Source organism: Podarcis gaigeae (assembly GCF_964106915.1).
Source record: "Podarcis gaigeae genome assembly, chromosome: 1".
Taxonomy (NCBI): Eukaryota; Metazoa; Chordata; class Lepidosauria; order Squamata; family Lacertidae; genus Podarcis; species Podarcis gaigeae.
In genome coordinates, this window is record NC_139678.1 from 77,107,311 (window position 1) to 77,130,517 (window position 23,207).

Sequence of the window (23,207 nt, forward strand, 5' to 3'; positions counted from 1 at the left end):
GAAGTAGCCACCTAGGACTGGAGATGATGCTCTGCATGCTTACATCCAGCCACATCAGTGTATTGGGGCTTTGAAGTCGATGTGGGCCCTCTCTCTGCATCTCACAGGAAGTAGGATAGAAAGTTGAGTAGTTTGTGCCTAAGTGTTTTGCGGGAGCATGACAAATCTTTTGCTATCGTGCACAGCAAGGGGTTTTCTTGGCTTGCTTGTTCCAACTTCTAAAGTAAAAAAGAAAGAAAGATGAGAAATCTTTATTTCCAGACATTTGCCCTAGGTACTGCAAGACCTTTTTATCAATACAATAGCACAACATTAACTAGAGCGACTAGACACAAGGAAATGAATCAAGACCTGGTGGTGCATGCAAGTCTTGAATGTTAATGGGTATATGTATTACTTACCAACAACATGAATAATGGTTAAGATCTGACCTCAAGGAGGCACTCAGGTTTAATGTGCAGCTAATTTCAGTGCCCATTTTAAAATGTGTTAATTTCACTTGCAAAGCGTGTTTCTTTAGAACAGGCCAGGGCCAGTCAACTTCTGCACTCTTGGGGGCTGCTCCCTCCCAGCAGCGCTCCAGATAATAGAAGCAAATTTTGCAGCACAACCCACCACCTCCTTTCCTATTCAGATGCCAGCTTGTTTTCTTCTGTTTCTTACTGGTCCTTTTCTCTGCTTCTAACAGCAGTCCAGTGTGCATAAATTTAGCCTGTGAAACTTCTCTGACACAAAGAGAAACAGCTGGCAAAAGCTTCCCTGCCTTCATTTCTGCTGTTAGAAGTTGAGAAGTCAGGATCTATAACACAGTCAACACAATCTAGCAGTAAGAGTTCCACAGTTATGGGGCATTACACTGAAAATCCAAGGGGGAAGTGTGGAATCTCTCTCACACTCAACCCCTGAAAACAATCTTCTTTATAAGCAAAACTACTGGCAAGTGTTTTACAGTACTACATCTGCACCAAAACACAATAGGACATTTTGTCAAGGGAAATAAAATTAAGTCGGGGACCAGATGTAGCCCATGGGACTTACTGGCCAACCTTGCTTTAAAAACACTTCATGCGGTGTTTTAAACCGTCACTTGCTTGTCACATTGCTTCAACGTTGAAAAGCTTTCATCAAATTGAGAATGACAGACCACTTACAATCCATATGGAGATCTTTGGATGTCCACCTAGAAGTAAACCCATGCAAATATAATCCACTGATAGTTCATCAAGGCTGCAATCCTATTCACACTTATATAAGTGTATAGGATTGCACTCTTAATGCAATACCACACATAATCAAAATGTATCTGATTCTAATGAATCTGCAATCAAGTAATGCAACAGACCAACATAGGAGGAGCTACAGTTAGGTTTTTTTATGCCTTTCTTTACTCTCTTGTCCCTATCCCACTGGTAATTTTAGTGAACTACTGAACATCAGTAGTACCCACACATATTTCTCATTTAACTTCTCTTATTTTCCCCCTGGTTTGTTCCTAATGCACACTTCATGCTGAGATAAGCATTGCAGCTATCCCATGAATAAGGGATTACTGGAGAATCTGCATTTTGAAAGAGACGCATTGTGCCTAACTCCTTCTGCTCAGGATGACAAAAACAGCTATTGGACCCTGAAACTTTATGTGCTATCACTTTAATGCTGGCTCTTCTTCGATTTCTTGAAAGATTATTGGCTTTGCCAATAATAAATGAATCTGATCCAACAGCAAGCCACTGTCCAAGCACAAAGCGATGGTACATGATAGCCACAAACATGGGACAACAACACCCTGATCAATGACCACATAGCATTACTGATTCTTAGGGGGAATGCAGCAATCTGCGTATGATCCAATTTGAGAATCACTCCATATTTATTTCTAATGTGCAACACCAGCTTCAGGAAGTCATATATCACCAAAAGAGATGAAATGCATTCCCAAAAGAGACAAGATGGCACAATTTGCTTAAAATGTGCAGACTAAAGACTATGCATAGATGCAAATTTAGAGGGGGGAAACTACATAAAGAAACAACACATCTCACCAGGTGACCTGTGCACCTGCTCAGACTGCTGTCCAGGTCCTAACCACTGCTGGACAATTTCAATGCCCCCCTTGCTCTCCTTTCTTAAGGTTCTTTAAATGGAACTTGGACCAAACAGCCCTTCAAACACAAGAACTGTCTCAGTAATGTAGGACAAACAATCACCCTAGTTTCAATCCAACTTCAGTAAGTTTTAAAAGGTCCATGATGCACAGTCAGTGTCCAACTTCATCAATGTCCAACTTAAAATAACAAACTTAGAGATGTAAACACCCAGAAAGAAAGGGGGGAAAGGGGGGGAGGTGAGACACATTTTTCCTGGTTATTTGCAGGCCTTTCATTTATTTAAAGCATTTCTACCCTGCCCCTTCAGACTTGCGCCCAGAGCTGCTTACAAACAATCTAAAATATATCACTCAGAAAGGGAAAGGGATAGAAAGGGAGGTATCAAGCAAGCTCATATACCAATTCTTAAAGTTACAGTTCTTATGAGGACCAGCTGGGAAAGAAACAGTTCAGGTAGCCTGAAGGAATGGCTGCTGCTGCTAAGTGACCGTTGAAGGAAGGCCAAAGGCAGCTGGTCTCTCAGCAAAATATTGGCTTCTCTCCCTCTGATCTACAGCCTCCACAAACTACATAGATTATGTTTACTTGATTGCCTCCCATTACACACACACACAGTCAAGAAATAAATCAAAGGCGGAAGAAATGAATGAAAGAACTTGGAATGAGTCAGGGCCTTTCCCTATCTATATCACCACTGGATTAAAAGTGACAAGATGAGCAGTTAAGGTAGGAGGTTGGTTATTCACAGGAACTCCAGAATTACCCAAGAGTAAATCGCAATAACAGTAACAAATGATCATGTAGCAAAAAAATAAAATTAAAAATGGCACCATTCACACCCAAAGTTTCAGAAATACAAAAAATCCTAAAAATGTGTGTGGTGGGAGGAGGACATAAGCAGACATGCACCAGTGGGAACTGAGCATGTTCAGGGGCCAGAGAACACAGAGTGGTTTTTTTTGGGGGGGGAGAAAACTGGGTGGGCTGGAATAGAGTATTCTGGGGAGAATGACTGTCTGAATACTCCATTCCAACCCACCACATTTTCTTTCCCCCAAAAGACACTCCGTGTTCTCTGGCCACTAAGCATGCTCAGTCCACACTAGTGCATGTCCTCTCCCTCTCCCCACACTTTAAGGATTTTTTTAATTGTACTTCTGCAACTCTTAGGGTTCCCCAAAACCTGCCAATGTCTTTTGATGCGGATTATGCCATTTTTGACTACATAGTTATTAGAAGTGAAAGGAGGAGTTTGTATATAAAGGATTGTCACAGTCTTACTTGTTTGTTTTCCTCTGTACCAGGGATGGGGCATCTGCGCCCCTCCAGATGTTGCTGGATTATAACTCCTATCATTCCTGATTACCGGTGGCCATGCAGGCTGGGGCTGATGGGAGATGGAATCCCACAACATCTGGAGAGCCACAAGTGCCCCATGCCTGACCTATACCCAAATCTGCCAACTGAGGATAACTTGTTATGCATCAAACTTGTCCACCAAAGCTTGTGTCACCCATAATAAATTTATTGAATCTTTTAAGGTGCCACAAGACTTGTTTTTGCTGTGACAGACAAACTGTAAGAAAACAAGAACAACGCTGGTGAAACAGAGCAAAGTCCTGTCCAGCATCCTGTTTTCTACAGAGGCCAAACGGAGGTCCCAGGAAATTATGTCCGCAGTAATGCAAAAGGGCACATGGTCAGCACATACTTTGATTCCCCAAGCATCACCAGTATATATTCATGTCCACTGTATAGCAGGCTGGGCTTGGCTGGGCAAAGCAATGGGATACAAAGTCTTATGTGAAAAATCACCCACTCCTCAAGGTACAGCCCTTCACACAAACAAACTCATCCTTGTGAGGAGGTGATGTTGGAAGACTCTTTCCTCCTCCTGCTGAATGAATAGCCTCCAGTGCACTTTGGATGGGGGGGATATACAGATGTTGCCCCCCACTAGCTGTAAAAGTTATAGCTTAAGCAAGCTAGCCTAAGGTGAAAGACCCTGACTCTTGCCCCTCACCCCATCCAATACAACCCCCATAAGCCACCATGGTGTCTTCCTGGTGGTAGGGCAGGAGTAGCTAACATGTGGTTTTCCAGATGTTGCTGAACTACAACTCCCATCACCCCCAAATAGAGGCCATGCTAGCTAGGGTTGAGAAGAGTTGGAATCCAGCAATGTCTGGAGAGCAACAGGCTAGCTACTGTTGCTATAAGGGATAGTTCCCTCAGGGCCGGCCCAACCAAGAGGCAAGGTGAGACAACTGCCTCAGGAGGCAGTATCCTCTTGGACAGCAGAGCCCGGTGTTGAACTTCCTTTCCTCACCTTGCTCCTAATTTAGATCTTTCCTCACCCCTTCTTCCCTGGCAGGGAGGAAGGCGTCAATTTAGGGTCTGCCTCAGATGCCAGAATGTATTGCATTCCCTTCGTCTACCTCTCCCAGTAAGACTTCCCAAGACACAATTCCATTCTCCCACCAAAAACCTCAACCACCACCTTCCCTTTCCTCTCAGGAAATTGCACATCTCTCAAAGAAAGTCTGTAGTAAGAAAGTGATAGAACCCAATCTTCCAAGTGTTTGCTCAAAAGTAAGTTGCAGGGAGTTCAAGGAAACTTACTCTGAAGTAAACATCTACATGACGCACAGCGTTGGATAAATATTTGCAGAATGAGGACCAATAATAACAATCCCACTCGATTCAAATGCCAAGCATACTCAAGAGACACAAATGGGAGAGATCAAGAAATCTGATAGCATCTCTCTTGGTCTTTTGCCTGAAGACATAGCAATAGCTTGTGGAAGGACACAGAGCCTTACAGCTTGCAAACTCTGGTATCCTATTCATTTGCTCTTCTGCCTCAAACTCCCCACCCCCATGATTTATAACTCTTTCCCCAAATAAAATGTTGCCATTGGATACAATCCTGCAAACACCACATGCTAATCCCCCTGAAGCGGGAACAGTTTGTTCTTAAATACAGTTGTGAATAAATCTCACCCTTTTAAAGTAGACTCTAAAATTTAATTCGGCACCAGTGGCAGGAGAGAAGCCAAAGTTACTCTAGAAAAGTCAAACAGACCACACCCATTCACCTCAGCCAAACAGAGGACTGCATGAAAAGTTGTACTAGGCCCACACTTCTCAAACCATAGTGCAGAGAAGCCCCATTATTAACTCCAACTGCATACACATTTATTTCTCCTTCACAGGGAGAAATTCCACTGTAAAATATGCATGAAATGTTGCCACCCGCCCCCCCCCCCGAAAAATCTGCGCCATGGCAAATAATCCTCCTTTCACGAGGTTTACCAAGGAGACCCCAGCTCACCTCTCCACTCACCCATCAAGGGGCGACCTTGAGTCAGTCAACATCTCTCAGCCCAAAATCTCCCTCGCGGGACTGTTTTGAAAATAAGAGCTGCATACGCCACCCCACCCTGAGCTCCTTGGAGAAGGGTGGCACACAAAATACAAATAAAAATAGTAAATAGTAACCTGTAATTGTTTACTCCGGAGGATGAGGTCCCGCTCAATTCCATGAGTTCACCCACCAATAAGTGTGCATGGGACTGAGGGCGTACCAGGATGTGGCTCTACCGACCATCATATACCACTACCTAGAAATGCCGGAGGGGGAGCGAAGGGGGGGAATTATGGCATGCAACCTAAACGTTGATACGGTTTGCTCAGGCTGCAAAGCCTACGCACTTTCAAAGGGAAGTAAACCTATCACTGTCACCGGTGATCTGGAATTTACTTCAGAGTAAACGTGCACTGGATCGGACTACCGATGTGCGAAGAACTGGGGCGCGAGACGCACAGAGAGGTTTGTTTTCCAGAGGGGGAAAAACAGGACTGTTGTAGGTCCCGCAGAGCAGCTACTCCCCGCATATTATTTTTTATTTATATATATATATATATTGGGCAGGTTTTCGCGTGACACCAGCGACCCACGGATCCATCAAGTTAACACCCGAGAGGAAGGAAAAAGATGCTCTCCTTGTTGGGGACGGGGGGGGGGGGCGTTTTTCATTTCCGAAGGAGAGCGAGCGCCGGGGCAGCAGCATTAGGGGAAGTCTGGCTGGATTGAATGTCCAAGAGCGGTTGTTGCTATTTCTCCCAGGCTCTCCAAAATGAAGGGATTTTTAAAAATATAAACGAAAACTCCTTTCTGGCAGCGTGTTCCCATTTAAAGTTCTCTCTCGTGATTTCCGTAGAAACATCACCGAGATTGCGATCACCATTTGGAAACAGCCATCTAGGCATTTTCTCCCAAGCACATACTGCAAATCTCCACTAACTTGAGTGGGTTTTGGCAGCGCAAAAAAGAGAGAAAGAAATCGCCACAAGTAGCATAACACCAGAGCAGCTGTGTTCCTCTGCAAGGCATCAGCAGCCTGATTTAGATTTGGAGCGGAGGAAACACCGTTTTCCTCTCCCCACCTTATATTTTTCCCGTTTTATAGCTCCCATCAGCAAGGAAAAACTTGACGGGGCTGAACTACTGCAACACCACCAGTTGCACTTTTCCAGCCAACAGCACAACTCAATGTACGGAAGACAGAAAAATCAGCCTTCGTTTTCTAAAACTCTCGCTTGGAGAAAGAAAGAAAGAAAACTCTAGCAACAAGTGCCTGCAGAACACCGCGAAAAGAAACACGAATGCAAAGGGGTACCTGACGCTCCGCCGCCACTTGCTCCAATGAAGCTGCGAGCTCAAGCTGCTCCCGCTGCCCAGACTCAGCGCTCTGCAATCCGAACGCCCCAGCTGCCACTCAGCGCGCACGAGAAACGCGAAAGCCCTCGCCGAACGCAACTTTCTTGAGCCAACCGCGACGCCGTACCGCTCGGAACGTACCATTCCTCACCCTCGGAGAGGGGCCAGGTTAAGAATAGAGCGAAAAAGAAGAGGGCGCTGTCCCCAGCCCTCCACGGGGCGCGTTGAACTGCGCGGAAATCTCCCGCGGTTGTCTCTTAACGTGCTCACTGTAGCGTACTGCTGCGGAAGTCTGAAAACACTTCTCCCCCCCATTGCGTGGATTAGTAGCGCCCGGCGAGGAGGGGGCGTGGCGATTTGCAAAGCTGGTAACGGCGGCAACGGTGCGCGCGGGACACGGCGAGTGTCCGTTAGGTAAGTCAGTTGGTCCGCCGAGCCTCCTGCTTTAGTTCGGGTTTCCCTTTGTCGCCTTTTCCCGGTCCTCCCCCCTCTTCAAAAAACGCTCGTAGTAAGAGAAGGAAAGGGATCTCGTAGCAGTCGCGACTTTCCTGCGCTTTGGCCACCGCCGCTGCTACTGTTAACATAACGGTAATGCTAATAAATAACGATGCGTTACCTTTTCCTTCTGAAGGAGGAAAGAGTGAGAAGCGGGATTAAATCGCTTCCGAAGGCTCAGACCGGTTTCTGTGAACGCGGGCGGTTTCTCCTCTGCCCCTTCCTCCAGTTTCTGTAGCACCATATTTAAAACTTGCTCGGGGCCACCGATCCCGGCCAGGCACTCTGATGTGGGCAAGGACGGAAGCCCACCCGCCCCTCTTTATATAGCTTTAAAGTATTGCCGAAACCTGGGACGGGCGAGGGCTTGGCCATGTTTACTTAGAGAGTTAAGGAGAACAAGAGGATGACGAGTTGATTTCAAGCAAGAGCCTCGTGGTGCCTTGAACACTTAACACATTTATTGTGACATATGAGTTCGCCGTTTGGAGCCACCATTCACTCTTACCAAGTAGTTCACTAAAGTTTATGCCATAAGTTATATGGTTGTCTTTCTGGTGCCACAAAAGTCTTACTTGCGTTTGTTATGACATTCCAAACAAAGCTATTTCTCTGGATCTCATTGCTTGCTGTGAGACTCGCACCCAAGTGTCCGCGCATAGGATTGCAGCTTAAGTTGCAGTTTTTCATCTTCACCACAGCCATGAGGCAAGTTGGCACTGGGCTGAGAGGCTGATTTGGTTGGTGGCCACCCAGCAAGCTCCTTGGTTCCTCCAGCATCCAAACTCAGCACTCTAGCATAGGTGGGGCCCAGGGACATAGCCAAGATGTTTGTTGGGGGGCAGAAGCTCAGTTTGCTATGTATTTGTATTTTTGTTGAATTTTATTGATTTGGGAGGGGCAGCTGCTCTCCCCCCCAGCAATGCCCATGGAGGGACCCGGTCATGCATGCTGCCTGACTCAAACCAAGGAGTGGATAAGGAGCGCCTCTAATATTTATTTTGCATTTTAAAAAACAGTTAACTGCAGTCGACATATATATTAAAAAATTGTCCAGTAGCACCTTAGAGACCAACTAAATTTGTTCTTGGGGATGTGGGTGGCGCTGTGGTCTAAACCACTGAGTCTTGGGCTTGCCAATCGGAAGGTTGGCTGTTTGAATCCCCGCGATAGGGTGAGCCCCCGTTGCTCAGGCCCAGCTCCTGCTAACCTAGCAGTTTGAAAGCACGCCAAAAAGTGCAAGTAGATAAATAAGTACCACTCCAGCAGGAAGGTAAATGGCGTTTCCGTGCACTGCTCTGATTTTGCCAGAAGTAGCTTAGTTATGTTGGCCATCTGACCCAGAAAAACTGTCTGCGGACAAACGCCGGTTCCCTCGGCCAGTAAAGTGAGATGAGCGCCACAATCCCAGAGTCGTTCACGACTGGACTTAACTGTCAGGGGTCCTTTACCTTTAAATTTGTTATTGGTATAAGCTTTCGTGTGCATGCACACTTCTTCAGTTAACTGCAGTTTAATCTTTATTCACCTTTTTGCTTAGAGGTAAATGGGTCTTAAATTATTGGAATAATGCTCTTCAGTTTAAAGGCAAAAGAGAACTGGTTGAGCTATCAAATTATTTATTGAAAAACAATTACTCTTAATGGCAATCAGTAACTTTGAGTTATCAGTAATGGTTACTGTGCTTCAATAAAACTTTAAAAATATTAATTCATAGCCAGCCCAGATTAAGCTAGACTCAGTGAAATTCCTATCAAAATTGCTGTCTTATACAAAGGTGAAATGCAAACATATACTTAGGTCAAAGCGCTGACAACATTTTGAAGAAAGGATATTGGTTTTGCCAACCAGTATCTATAGCCAGTGTTGGTTTTCTTCAAAACCATTAAGGTTCTTGGAATTAAATACATTCAAGTCATACATTAAATAACTTTGTTATGAGACTTCAGATAAGTGTGCATAGGACTGCAGCCTTAGCACATGTAAGAGCACATATTCAGAACTTTACTAAGATTTGTGTTGAATACACACTTTGTCCCGATTGCATAGGGCTCTTAGGAGTCTGCTTCAGATGTCCAGACTAAGCATGCAAGAACAAAAAGTGCATAAGGAGCCTGGGACATGCATACTGGTGCTGCCCCACAACATCCCCAGCTTGTTGGTTCAAACCCCAGCCTTTCCACACTGAGCAGGAAGAAAAATCTTTTAAAGCCCCTTCAGGAAGCTCAACACAAGAAGGTTAAGAGCCAGCTTGTGTGGGGACAATGTGGGTGGGGCCAGTGTGCATGCCTCTGCCCTGTACATGCTTTTTGCCCTGACCAGTTCAGGCTGAACACCAGAAAGAGGGCTCCAGTGCTCCTGCTTTCAGACACTGACCAGGTCCACACCCACTTACCTTTGCCTTTGGAACTAATGCAGTTTAAATGCCTTGGTTAGACTGCTTGGTATTAGTTTTAGATACATCAAATCATGCGCTTACTGTTTAAATTTCCTGTTTTTAATGTTTCCCTAGGTGTAAAATGATCATACCAGTGAGATGCTTCACTTGCGGCAAAATTGTTGGAAACAAATGGGAGGCATATCTTGGTCTTCTGCAAGCTGAGTATACAGAAGGGTAAGGACTCTGCTTCACACACTTGTGTTTTCACAACTGTTTTGAGAAAAGTATCCATTAACATTTTGTAGTAGTCTAGGGATCATTCACAAAAAGGTATGTATAACACTCTTTATCCTGTGCTCATGTTTTATGAAGTGTAGGTCCAATTTTTATAAATAATAATCACATCATTTAGAACCATGTTAATAATGAAAGCATAAACTCAGGGATATTTTAAAGTGCAATCCTAGTCCTGTCCACTCAAAACTTAGTCCAATGAATTCAGTGGGGCTAACTCCAAGGGTAGTGGACTTAGCAAGTTACCTACAAATAATTGAGATTGCCTGATTTTCTTGAGGGGGCTTTACAGATTTCCATGGGGGAAATGTAGCTCCAGTACTGAGGAGCTAACATTGGAGACATTTTAAATCCCCCTTTGCCTTGCTTTGCTTTTTGTCAGATATGGCTCAATGCAGAAGGTTGTACTCGGATTAAACGAATCCCTTGCTGCACTTGAAATGAATTATGAAAATTGGAAAAACCTCCATAAAATGCTTGATTTGCATATTTAAGTTGGATTGTATAAACTTGAATTTCCTTTGCCTAACTACCCTGCTTCCCCGAAATTAAGACATCCCCCGAAAATAAGACCTACTTCCAGTTTTGCCTCTTGCTGTAATATAAGGCCTCCCCCGAATATAAGGCCTCCCCGATAATAAGGCCACCCCGGAATATAAGGCCCCCAAAGCTACTGTAAGGCTGTATACCGTATACAGGTAATAAATTTCCTTTTTGTTTTTGTTTTGTTTTTTTGTTCAACAATAAATGTGTACCGTATTCTTCTTCATGGAAAAATAAGACATTTCCTGAAAATAAGACCTAGCGCATTTTTAGGAGCAAAAATTAATATAAGACGCTGCCTTATTTTCGGGGAAACAGGGTATGAAATTGAAGTAAAAGTTCTTAGGTTGATTTAGAAAAAATCATTTGGTTGACCTCAGTCTTACATTGCTGAACTTTAAGTGAAAGCACTTTCCCACATATAAAACTTACTGACAAAGTGAGAAGTGAATGTCAAACACAATTGGAGTATTTCAATCTCTCCCACACAGGTAGAGCTGCAAGAACTGACACTCTTTCAGCATTTATATTCAAGCATCCTCTAGTGCTTTGATTAAGCATTACCATCTGACATGGCAAACAAATCAATGAACAGAAGATAGTGTTGCCCATCTTTTGTACAGTGGTGCCTCGGGCTAAGAACTTAATTTGTTCTGGAGGTCCGTTCTTAAACTGAGGTACCACTTTAGCTAATGGGGCCTCCCGCTACTGCCGTGCCGTGATTTCTGTTCTCATCCTGAAGCAAAGTTCTTAACCTGAGGTACTATTTCTGGGTTAGCGGAGTCTGTAACCTGAGGTACCACTGTATTTCAGTGTAATGTTTGCCACAAACATAACTCTCTTGCATTTCTGTTAACAGTATGGTCCTATCCTTGCTTCCATAGTTCCATAGGCTTATTCCCAGGTACATATAGGATTGTAGCCATGGTTCTATTTTTCAGAAAACAATTCTGTTTCTCTTGAGTAGTATGAAATGACAGGCCCCATTGTCTTGCTGAGTCCTCAGAACTCTTGAGAACTTAGAACATCTAAGATCCTATAATTAAGTAAAGGCTAATCTTAGAAAGTACCTAAACTTTCTGCTGTCACGCTTCTTTCCCCCCTGTGGTTACAGGAGTTAGACACTTTTAAAAGGAACTGAAATTCTATTTTAGGGCATTTTAAATAGTATCTGATTTTTTAGAATACCAATTAGCTCTTAAAAGGTGCACAGGTTTCTGTGAGCTGCATGATATGAACACTTGGTTTAAATTTGATGATATGAAAAGATGTTTTGTATACTAGAACGAAGAAGCTTCTTTATTTCTACTGTGTCGCTGATGCTGCTAAAAATAGAGTATAACACATGTAATATGTTATCTGAACAGTGGTTCCAGCTCATTCAGAGCCTTTCTTTCAACATGGTAGTTTCAAATGCATGAATTATATAGAAAAGCATAAGGAACACTTGCTTGATTTTTAAAAATCACAAAGTATCAAGTGCTGTGGCAGATTTCTACCTATTAACCTTGTTTTAAGAGCTCATGTGTTTTAAGGAAAATGCTAGTACATGCTTCACTTATGGGTGCTACATAATTCAGCTTCTGAGACCTGTGTAACACTATTTTCCAAATATGAATTAAACATCTAGATCAGTGTTTCCCAACCTTTTTTGGGCAAAGGCACACTTGTTTCATGAAAAAAATCTCGAGGCACACCACCATTAGAAAATGTTTAAAAAATTAACTCTGTGCCTATATTGACTATATATAAAGTAACTCTCTTTAATAGGAATCAAATAAACACAAATAAAGTATTTTATAATTACTTTATTATGAAATAGTAAGTAAACAGAAATATGAAAAATTATAAAATACTTTATTCAGTGAACCTGTGAGGGCCCGCCCTTTGCGGCAGCCGATTGGCTGCCACCGTGGGCAGTGAATATTAATGATGTATCATTTTTGTGCTTCATGCTGTGGCCACAGACATGTGATCTGATGGTGAATTTGGGGTGACCCAATGCAAAAATCCTGAGAATCCCTGTGGATCCATGTTTTGTAACCACGTTTTTGCACCATTGCAGCCCCAGGCAACAGTGGGTGTGTGATTTTGGGGGGGCAGGCTGTAGCCATGGACATGCTATGTGATCTGATGGTGAATTTGGGGTGACCCAATGCAAGGATCCTGAGGATCCATGTGGATCCATGCTTTTAAACCACATTTTAAGTGGGGAGGGAAGGAAAAACACAGAACGGACAAGGAGCACGAGAGGGGTGTGCAGAGAAGCAGCTGGCTAAGAATGCAGGAGAGGGGTATAACGGGGAGGGAGGAAAGGAAGGCAAAAGTTTTCCCTCACCTACTCACCCAAGCCAGCCAGCTCGCACGCTCTCTCTCTCTCTCCCCCTCCTGCCTGCTTGCCTGGAGGGGAGGGGCTTTCCCTGCTCTTTGTTCCGTTTGAGCAAGCACAGCAAGGAAACAGAGGCGGGTGGGCAGTAAGACCCTGAGGCAAGTGCGGCTTGTGCTTGCTCAGCAGCTTCTTCACGGTGCTCCGCGGAACGGTGTTCTTCATCCCGCCGGCGGCGGCTCCCTCTCTTTCCTCTCAAGCAGAGCGGCCTTCCTGCTCCAGCCGCGCCTGCGCCTGAGGAGTTTCGAATCTGCCGCCGCGCGCAGGGTGACGTCACGGCCGCCGCCGGGCCAATCCGCCTGCTCGGCCCCGCCTCCCTTCTTCTCGCCTCCCTCACGAGAGGAAGCGCCTCCCTCGCGCACGGCGGATGCAGCCTGAGCAGAGTCCCCTCTCGCTTAGAGCAGTGTTTCCCAAGCGGCACACGAGGCAACGTCTCGCGGCACACTAGTGTGCCGCGGAACACCGGTTGGGAAACACTGATCTAGAATATAAAATCAAAAACATATAGAAGGAAAGAATGAAGAAAGGCTTTCTTTCTTGACTAGCTAGTGTCTAGAGAAGTCTCATATATAATTCTTCGTTGTTGCTGTATCCATCATTTTTCTTACCTTTGCAGCATTGTTTCTGGTTGTAGTTAATCATAGCCATTCTGCTAGCAATTGATTTTCCATTGCAAATACAGAATTGGAATTTATGGATCTAGAATTTGAGATTAAGTAGTACTTTAGTACAATATTTGCATGATAAATGCACCTGAATTATGCCTTGGGCATAAATCAGATTCTCTTGCAATTTATTGTATGATTTTACATTGACCAAGTGGGTAGACAATACATATTTGAGTTTCTCCCTTGCAGCAAAGCTGTCTGTTAGCTCAGTGCCTACTCACAATTTTGAGGGCAGATCTATATGTCAGATATTATTAAAATCATTTCTTGTAGCGAAAAATGGGTCAGCTAAAGGGAATAATTTACTTGTCTGAGGATGCAGAGATTTTGCAGAATTTGGAAATGCTGTTTTTCTCTTACATTGAGTTTCTTCAGACAGTTATTTAGAATATTGGAGGTGGTAAAAATATTCAAAAATCTATTCAGTTCTGCTGATTAGTTTAGCTAAAAATATTCCACATTCAGAGTTTTAAAAACTACACCATGGGTTCATAACAATCAAGGTGTGGGGGCTTATTTTAAGTATTTTGTAGTGTCAAACGTTTCTGCAATTTGGGAAGGTTAACAGCACAATCTTATGTATGTCTGCTTGGAAGTAAACCCCACTGTTTAGGATTGCAGCCTAAGTTCTAAAAATAAAATAAATATGAAACTGATTGAGCCTCTATTAAAATATTTGACAGGGTGATTTATGTTGTTACCATTATTTGAATAACTTCTGAGGTCATACACTGTACTGAAGATTTTATCCTATGTGGAAATCTAGTGTGTGTGCTGGAGGCCTCTTAAGTTCAAGAGGCACTGTCTTATTATGCTCATCAGCTTTCTGCTTCTATTTTATGACTTCTACCTACTTGATCTGTGAGCACCTCACATCTCAAACTGAATGTTAATTACTCTAGTAGGCCCATAATGGGAATGAGAACTTGGTTTGCCCATACCACCACCCTAGCATAAATCATGAGCAAAATTCTTAAATGGGAAATTTAAATTCTTAAATGGGAAATTTATTACTTTATTACATGTCAAAATGTACATTAATAACACTTGGAAAAACTCAACTTCTTTTTGAATGTGTTGCTACATCAGAGGGTCAACTGCCCAGCCATTGCTAATCTTAGCTCGTCAGTCTCCATTGAAAGCCCCAGTGGAACAGAAACTAATGCTGACCTAAACGGTCAGGTTAGACACCAGAGAAGCTGTATCTTTTAAGGTAGAGGATAGGTAGCAAAGCCTGAACTTGGAGTTAACTAGGCACTAATAAGAAAGAACCTGTCTAAAACAGTCACCCAACTTACTGTCCCCTCACTGATCATTTGTCACATTCATTAGAGCAGCACTGGGAAACCTCTGGCCCACCAGCATACTAATCCTGCCAGACCTCCCCATTTGGCTGGTAAGGTGATGCAGGGGGCACACATTCACCTGTCCATCATGACTGGTGAAGGCACAGAGCCAAATTCCAAAGGTAGAATTGGGAGTAAACTTTAAGTTTCTAGCCAATTCTTCCTTTCCAGCCTCTGCTTGGAAGTAAACCCCACTGTTTAGGATTGCAGCCTAAGTTCTAAAAATAAAATAAATATGAAACTGATTGAGCCTCTATTAAAATATTTGACAGGGTGATTTATGTTGTTACCATTATTTGAATAACTTCTGAGGTCATACACTGTACTGAAGAAGTGCCAAATTGAAGCCTCTGCTTCAATTTGGCACTTCTTGAATTTGGCACCTTCGTTGCCCTGCCTACCTGCAGAAAAAGGAACCCACCCACCATATATATGGTGCTTGAAATTAAAAATTGGGAGTGATCCCAATTCTTCCTTTGTAGCTGCAAATAATTGTGAATGTCATATGATGCCAGGTTAAAGGTGGCTCCCAGGTCTGAAAACATTAAAGACCTGCTGGTGGTGTAGACAGTACTAGGCTAGGAGGACCAATAGCCTGACTTAGACTAGCCATGCCTACTTCATGGCCTCTTACCAAACTGCTTTTGTTCCTCCAGTCCTGCTGCTACTGTAGCGTTCGAAATATATGTGTGTAGGAAGACTTTATATTGGACCTACAGAATGTGTCAAAATGGACATCTGTTGTTTGAGAGTGCTTCCAAAGCCTTCCGGTGTTTGCTAACTTCTTTGCTGAAGGAGACATTTGGGTATACATAAAAAGTAGTAGTAGTAGTAGTAGTAGTAGTAGTAGTAGTAGTAGTAGTAGTAACAACGACAAATAATACTTAGATCGGGGTGGACCATCTGCTGTAATCCTGCTTCACCTACTATGCATATTCACTCATCCTGGGTTTGTGGTGAAAACAGCACTTATTGTATGGATGGGAGAGAGGAAAGTTAGAAACGGCTCCTGAAGATTGCTAGAAGCCAGAAGTGTTTGTGATGGGGAGCACAGTGAATTGCAAAGCACAGGCATGGCGTAAAAGTAAGCTAATACTAGATGTGTTTTCAGGTAATGGTTTGTTTATATGTCTTTGGGAGAATGAAGCTCCTTCAGGAGCCCAATACTGGCAGAAACGGTGTTCTGTGCATTTGATGCTTTGTTACAAGACTAACCTAAACTAGTCCACACACATACAAGCTTGTGGGTTTCCCGCCTACCCTCCAGGCTTTTTGTTTTCTTGGAACATAAGGGGGGAAAGTCTGTGGCTAGGTAGACCTTAATTAAGAGACAGATGGCTGAGATTTCATCTTAGGGATCCAATAACTGTTCTTAAAGAGAAACTCAAGGCAGGCAGGCTGGCTGTGATGGAAGTTGTGTACTTTTCAGGCACACTTTTACATCTGCTTCTTTAATGGGCAAATAATAAAGTTAAGCCTGTCACATTCAGTATTGTTAAAATGTGTTCATAGTCATAATGAATTAAAAAACTAAAAACTAGCAGATTATCAAAGTGAAACTTAGAGAACAGTAACTTGAGTACAGCAGCAGTCTTGTAAATGGCTCTGAGGATAGCATTTTCTAAAATCAAGCCGTATATAAATGTTATGAAATGAAAAATAAATAGCAATCCTATTTGTCTGATCATTGGGGAGTGGGGGTTCAGCCGCCTACCACAGTCAATCACCTTGCTTCTGTGGACTATATTTTATTATTTTTAGAATATTTTGAAATTGTTTTAGTTTTTTAAAAATGTTTTATTATCACTGTGCCTGCCACCCTATCATCTTTGGGGAGGAATATAAATTGTAACAACAACAACAACAGTAATATAGTTCCTCTTCTATCTCATGGACAAGGCTTTTCCCTTTATTTGGCTGGGATCAGGTTTCAGCATGCTGCTTTTCTTTCAAACACACCTGCTTTTTGTTTGTTCTTAGTGATGCTTTGGATGCTCTGGGTCTGAAGAGATATTGCTGTCGGCGAATGCTGCTTGCCCACGTGGATCTGATTGAGAAGCTCCTGAATTATGCCCCTCTGGAGAAATAAATAGCAGAAAGAATGTGTTATACTACATACATATGGACCAGCGTGCTGCTAGAACTCCTCAAACTAAGCTGCAGGGGGTTACAAATGCAGATCATCATGTCCAGTGAAGGATTTCACTCTCTGGGCATGCTATAGGCCCTAGCCACTAACCTCTTGAAAAGAAATTCTGAAAGATGAAATCCACTTACACACAGTTGGGGACTGTAGATTTAATTAAAACAGGGATGGAAGTTCATCAGAATCTCATGGGTTGTGGAGAATTGTGATTTTTTTTTTAAAAAAAAAACTGTACTTTGTGCCACTGGCAGCAGTTTTAATAAAGGTTGTTGTTATAGCCACATTGTGATTTTGTAAGGATTGTCCTTCATCTCATCCTGTGGCGCTCCTCTTACTCTATCAAGACTCATACAAGAAACTAAAGAGAACTGACTGCATGCTAACCTATTTCACTTGTTCACTCCTGGACTTCCTATCATTTTAGGGGTGGGGTGGAAATAACCTCTCTGGTGTTGATCCACACTATTACATTATATGAAGTTATCTTAAAGACATGAGATCCAGTTGAGTGACAAGTACCATGACGTGATATGAAAAAGTAATAAAAATGGAGGATGGATTTTGTTTGCTCAGAAAAGCCAGTCTGTGGGTTTAAAGGGGGGGGGCATTATCCATCAAACTCAATTTATTGCATTTAGACTGAGGGAACATCTTCTAAGCTACCAGTGTATATTGCTGGCACAATCTTCTTCCTTCCATTTCTCTCACATGTCACATTGCAAAACTGGCAGTCCATTTTCCAGAACTGTGGTGTAAGCTCCAGTTAAAGGAGGTGAGCAGATTCAGTAATACAGGGCAGGTGAAAGGCCTGTTTTCTTGTCTGTGCAAAATAAAAGGTTTTGCTTCTACCTGTTTTGTATGTTCCATAATCAGTGCAGAGCCAGCTGTTCATTAGGCACATAAAGTTGGAAAATAAATACTTGGATGCTGATCATCTCTTTGACACAGCTGTTAAAACAGAGGAAAGGAACTTTGCTTTCCTTTTATTTAGCAAGATGCAAAGTTTGTAACCTCACCACCATTGCACAAACACTGTAAATTTGAAATCTTGCCTTCATATCAGTGCCAGGCTATCTCCTAAAGCCATTGATAAAGTCTCATTAGTTTCATTAAAAAATATATACTACAGTTACAGGAAAGTAGGCCTGCTTTTCCACATGCATCTCAGAAATTACTGGTGCAGATTGTTCTGAGATTTTGCATACCCATTTGTTTTTCATTGTCTTTCATTTAATAATAAAAGCAACCTGCATGCCTGAGAAAGAAAATGCATCTATAAAGCACACTGGAGTCCTAGAAATTAAGAGTCCCGCCAATACAGAAATGTTGATGAAGTCTGGGTAGTGTGTGAATGGGAGACCATCACACAATCTAATCCCATGTATGCTGCCTACAGTTTTTCTGAAGAACAAAGGTGAGTATAAATAAAATAAATAAATAAATGCTGCAGAATAGTCCTTGGGCTTGGTACCCAAAAAGTTTTGACAGAATTTTGCTGTTTCTCCACATGCATGGTTTGGTCCCTAGTAAATAAGTGAATTTTTGCACATGGGGGTAAGGAGCACTGTAGAGAAGACAAACTGGATATTTATTTAGTTACTGAGATAGCTAGCTGTGCACAGCGTCTTCCTTATAGAGGTCCACTTTTGCCAAGACTGATTTAATTGAGTTTTATTAATTTGCTTTCCCTTTTTGGAAACCCCTCCGATCTGGGAACATTATTAAGCTCCTATCCATTATTATTCTCATCAGTTCTGTGAATCTTTACAAGTTAAGCTTCCTTTTTCATTTATTACTGGGATGCAGGAGATTGCTCTTCTTTTTCCCCCAGCATTCAGCAGTTCCTCATTTAAAAGTGCTCTGTTGTATTTTAAACCACATACTTTATCCTAATGCAAAGGGCATTAAGTGATTAATTCTGGCATTTGTGTTTCACAGTTGGTTGGAGAGCTTATGTTTTGTACGCCTGCCACATTATCTAGGAAAATGCCTGGAAAAACAACATTCTGTTTTAGGCTACATGGTTCTGGAGTGCATAAGTTACCCGTCCAAAGTTGTGTCTTTAGGGAACAAGGTTGTGTTAGCTTCTGGGTGCCAGGTCAGATGAAGCAAGAAGCTTTTATATGAGTTTCACCCCTGCATTATCTGACTCTAGCAGATGTGCCGGTTTTATCCTTGATCATTTTACAGCCCAGTTCTATGTCCCTCGTAATTTTGCCACCACTGAGTAAGAGCTTGAACCTTCCCAAGATGGTTGGTATCATGCCTATGCAGATACACAACACAAGAGGGCACCATTGGTGCAACTGCAAACAATCTATTGTCATGGCTACCAGACCCATTTTGTCCCTAGGCTGATGAGTGTAGGATTTCGAAGGGTGGGCAAAAGAGATAACAAGCTGAGTGCGGTGGGGTGGGAAGCAAGCTGTAGCAATACAGAGGAGGAAGGGAGAGAGAAAGAAGAGTCCAGTCATGGAGAAAGGGTGTGGGATTGAATATGAGTATTTGTGAAGGTTGGTTATTGCCCTAAGCAATTGGAGGGGGGGAAGAATTCTCTCAACCCAAACCTGGGGGAAACTTTAAAAAGCCATACAACAGAAAGCAAGTACAGTAGTCTGAAAAAGGATCCCTTAGCCTCGTTGGCATGTGCCACAACAAGCTTTCTCTGGAGCTGGGGGAGAGGGGAGACTAAAGCTTAAGGAGTCCTCCTGGCAAGAGATAAAATTTATCAGAGCACATGCAGAAAACAAATTTGCAGAAAACAAAAGGCAGAGAGAGCCTTTTGAAAGTGAGCAGCTAACAACAATAGGCCATCCTCTTCACTGGCATTCAAATCTGTCCTGCAGTCAATAAAACTAAAACAGTTTTATATGGACAGAAGGGAATTGGGCCCCATGTGGTGAAGTGGATTTTTCCACCTATGTTTGAGGACTGTAAAATCAACACGTTTAATAGTATGCACTTGAGAAATGAAGTGTGATGGGTCCTTAAATGTTCAGTCACAGTTTCTTTGCAACTGAGATGAGAATTTGACCCTCTTCGTTTTAAATATGTAAATAGGAAGTGAAAAATGCTTCCATTCTGGCAATTAAGCTCTGGAAGTAATTAGTGCAGAGGACGTGCCCTGATTTCTTTTTAAAGGTACACAAAGATTGTCAGTGGGTATGTGCTGCAGCTGTTTGTTTACCAACTTCCATGTGATCTATTACTTTCATATGTAACATAGTAAAAAATAAATCAGATTAAATCATTTCCCCTCTATAAGAGATTTGTATTTTAGTACTGTATAGGCTTCAATAGGAAGGTGCTTATCTTTCATCCAGTGAATGTAGTCATGTTGTGTTAACCAAAATTTTACCTACCTCTTAAAAGGAGAAACTTAACTGTTCATGTGTATGCCAAGAGGTATGTGTTCATATAACCACTAAAGGCAGGTTCACATCTGTACATCATGCACACTCATTCTAGTCCCTGTAACACGTGACCACTGTAATAGGAATTTAAAGGTCTTAGATATATGGTAATGTTCCTAAGTGTACCAACCAAGCACATACATAGATTAGCACAGGAAGGCCAACCTGGAACCATTTTGATTCCTAAACTGACCAAATCTTTTCTCTGCAAGGTCAAAATGGAAAAGCCTCCCCATTGTCTTTTCCTTCACAAATCCTGTCTGTGTTTTAATAAGGAGTGAGCCTGTGACCTGGCCCAGGAACTAAGTATTTATCACTACAAAAGAATGGCCAGGCTCCCCAGGCAATCCAATCAAGTAACCTGCCAGACAGGAGATAAACAACATTCAAATGTTCTGTTTTAGACCGCCTTTTCTGTGATGTAGGTATGTATCTGAGGGGTGGTCTTAGGTTACACCCCTTCTGTGATGTATGTATGATGTTTCTGGGGGTGGTCTTGATCTACAGGAGGAGAATTTCAAAGATCTTTATAAGGCCTTGCATACCATTTTTCTGGGTCCTCCTTTCCTGCGTGTGAGAGGAGCACCCTGTTGCAACAGATCAATAAAGATCAAGCTTACTAGCTGCTTTGCTTCTCAATATTCTCTGGTTGGCCTCTGTTATCTTCTCCTACCAATAGGGAACCTATGTAAGGACTCTATGGGCTCTTGGATATCCCATAAGGGAAAAGGGCAATTTTTATTTACAACACCACCAAACTGGTCTTTTTTTCTTATTCTACTGCACATACACTCCACAGGGACCCAGGGCTCCCTAGAGCAGATGTTGTTGGTCAGGCCTACAACTCCCACTGTCTTTGATCTTTGGCCATGCTGGCTGGGGATGTTGGGAGCTGGAGTCCAATGACCACAGGTTTGGCATCCCTGTTCTACAGTATGTGCACAGAGAGGGGAGCAAGTACAGCTCTTACAAGTTTCAGGCAATATGCAGTTTACCAGTGTGCATCCCATTTTCCATGTCAAGCAGCCACAAGAGTATTTTCAGACTAAGGAAATCATGCTCCAGTGCAGAGCATGATAAACGTTTTGGCAGTCTATCAGGGAAGGAGTTCCATAGCTTGGGAAACAACAACAGGAAATGCCTCTGACTGCCTTGACTGAATGGCCTTGGGCAAATCACTCTAGCCTTCTGGTCAGGCCTTCAGGCTTAAAGTGGGAAGGAGGTATGCATGAAAGCCCTGCTGCTCCACATTCACTTCAGACCTCCCTGTATTCCTTGCGAAGTTCTGAAGGGGATTCATAAATGCATTCAGGTGAATGTGCTTAGACTTCTACCTGGAGTCAGCAAGCCTTCATTATTGGGGTTGCCAGTAACAGGGAGGATTATAAACATGGTCACATGAGCATGCTTAGAATTCTTCTCCAGACCTTCATGGTAAGCATAGGAATGCCTGAAGGGGAGCTGATGAAGACCATAGTCAACCACAGCAACCATTTTTATCTGAGTGCCATTTCAAGGTGTGTGGGGGGGGGGTTATTGGGACGAGACCAAAATTCCCCATGTGGCCTACCAACACATAGTCGTTGCTTGTCACCATATCCCTTCCTACTTACTGAATTGGGAGAAGGCAAGGAGGGAGAGCAGAGCACAGTAGGGAGAAAAGGAGGCTCCTCACTAGAAGAAAGAGAAAAGCCAAAAAATAAAGAAGGGACTCAAGGTCTCCCACTTAGCTTCTTCAAGGAGCATGGTGAGGAGGAGGTAGCAGGGCAGAAATGACTGGGTGGGGGAACAACCCTCTTCATGGGTTTGATGCAGCCCATGAACTGAGTGTTGCCAATTCCAGCGAGTACAGATGCGTGGAACTATCTGATGAGCTATCTGCATAAAAATTAGCCCTAGAAAATATTAGAAAACCAATGCAGACAGTGGAGTGTCTTGCTACAATGTGATCCTTTATGCCCATCTCCATTTATAACATTTTATTAATGTTCCAACACCTAAAAGAAAAAAAATCACTTAAACTTATGGGCCTACAACTTAGGAGTAAGGGTGAGAATGATGGGTTTGGGATGGGGGCAGGAAATTACCTACATACAATGAAGTAGATAATATTTTATCAAATGTATTTTTCCAACGGCTTGTCAGGCATATTCCACAGTATAAGCTTGTCTTTCCTACCTTCTTTGTTATCTGATCAGCCACACTTTTGGTGTGAGTGCTGTCTATATAAAATATTACTCTTCTCTGTAATATCAAGGAAACTATGACAAGCATTTCATGGGATCTGCTTTTCTTCCTGGAAGACAGACAGGCATTGCCTTCTGCAGTACAGAATTAGAATTTGCTGAGCTTTCTCTCTCCCTCCTTCACTCTCTCTTCTCCCCCACCCCAAACAAAGAAAAGAATTTGCTGAGCCTGAATGTATGGGGCTGCATATATACATTTTAATTTTTTAAAAAATATAAATCATTTCTCAAAGACCAATATAGATATTTTCACTGGATATCATAGTGGTTAGAAAAGAGTTGAAATATGTGAGTAAATGAATTTTTGATTGAAAACCTGTGCCTCTCTCAACATGTTGAATAAAGATAATATGATTATGCTTTCTCCCATCTATTAAAAGTTATAAGATATTTAGGACAGACAGTCTTGGGGTGTTTTCGGATGCTACACTTGCCCAGTGATAAGGCACCCACATAGCA

At 42.7% G+C, this 23,207-nt stretch overlaps 2 protein-coding genes across 7 annotated transcripts in view; one reads left to right on the top strand and one right to left on the bottom strand.

Moving 5' to 3' along the window:
* The window catches only part of TSPAN4 (tetraspanin 4), a 500,093-nt gene extending 493,181 nt beyond the window's left edge, over positions 1-6,912 (bottom strand). For 2 of the 5 annotated variants that reach the window (XM_083698412.1, XM_083698406.1), the window contains exon 1: positions 6,791-6,907. The gene's annotated coding sequence lies outside the window, so the exon portion shown is untranslated. Of the gene's footprint in view, positions 1-5,609; positions 5,706-6,790 lie in introns of those variants that run through there. The other 3 variants (XM_083698410.1, XM_083698404.1, XM_083698409.1) reach the window with 3 other exon arrangements.
* A 218-nt stretch (positions 6,913-7,130) lies between these two features.
* POLR2L (RNA polymerase II, I and III subunit L) lies at positions 7,131-17,372 on the top strand. Of its 2 annotated transcripts, none has more exons than XM_083698798.1 (3): positions 7,131-7,245; positions 9,839-9,940; positions 16,924-17,372. In XM_083698798.1, exons 2-3 carry the CDS (start codon positions 9,846-9,848, stop codon positions 17,030-17,032), a joined length of 204 nt encoding a protein of 67 aa, XP_083554924.1. In that variant the 5' UTR covers positions 7,131-7,245; positions 9,839-9,845; the 3' UTR covers positions 17,033-17,372. The 2 variants fall into 2 exon arrangements, with proteins under 2 accessions (XP_083554924.1, XP_083554923.1); XM_083698797.1 differs by lacking the exon at positions 7,131-7,245 and adding an exon at positions 7,252-7,419.
* The last annotated feature ends 5,835 nt before the right edge of the window (positions 17,373-23,207 follow it).

Coding starts and splice junctions, on each gene's coding strand:
- POLR2L (XM_083698798.1), top strand. CDS start 9,846: ATGATCATACCAGTGAGATGCTTCACTTGCGGCAAAATTGTTGGAAAC. Junction 9,941..16,923: donor CAAGCTGAGTATACAGAAGG/GTAAGGACTCTG, acceptor GTTTGTTCTTAG/TGATGCTTTGGATGCTCTGG.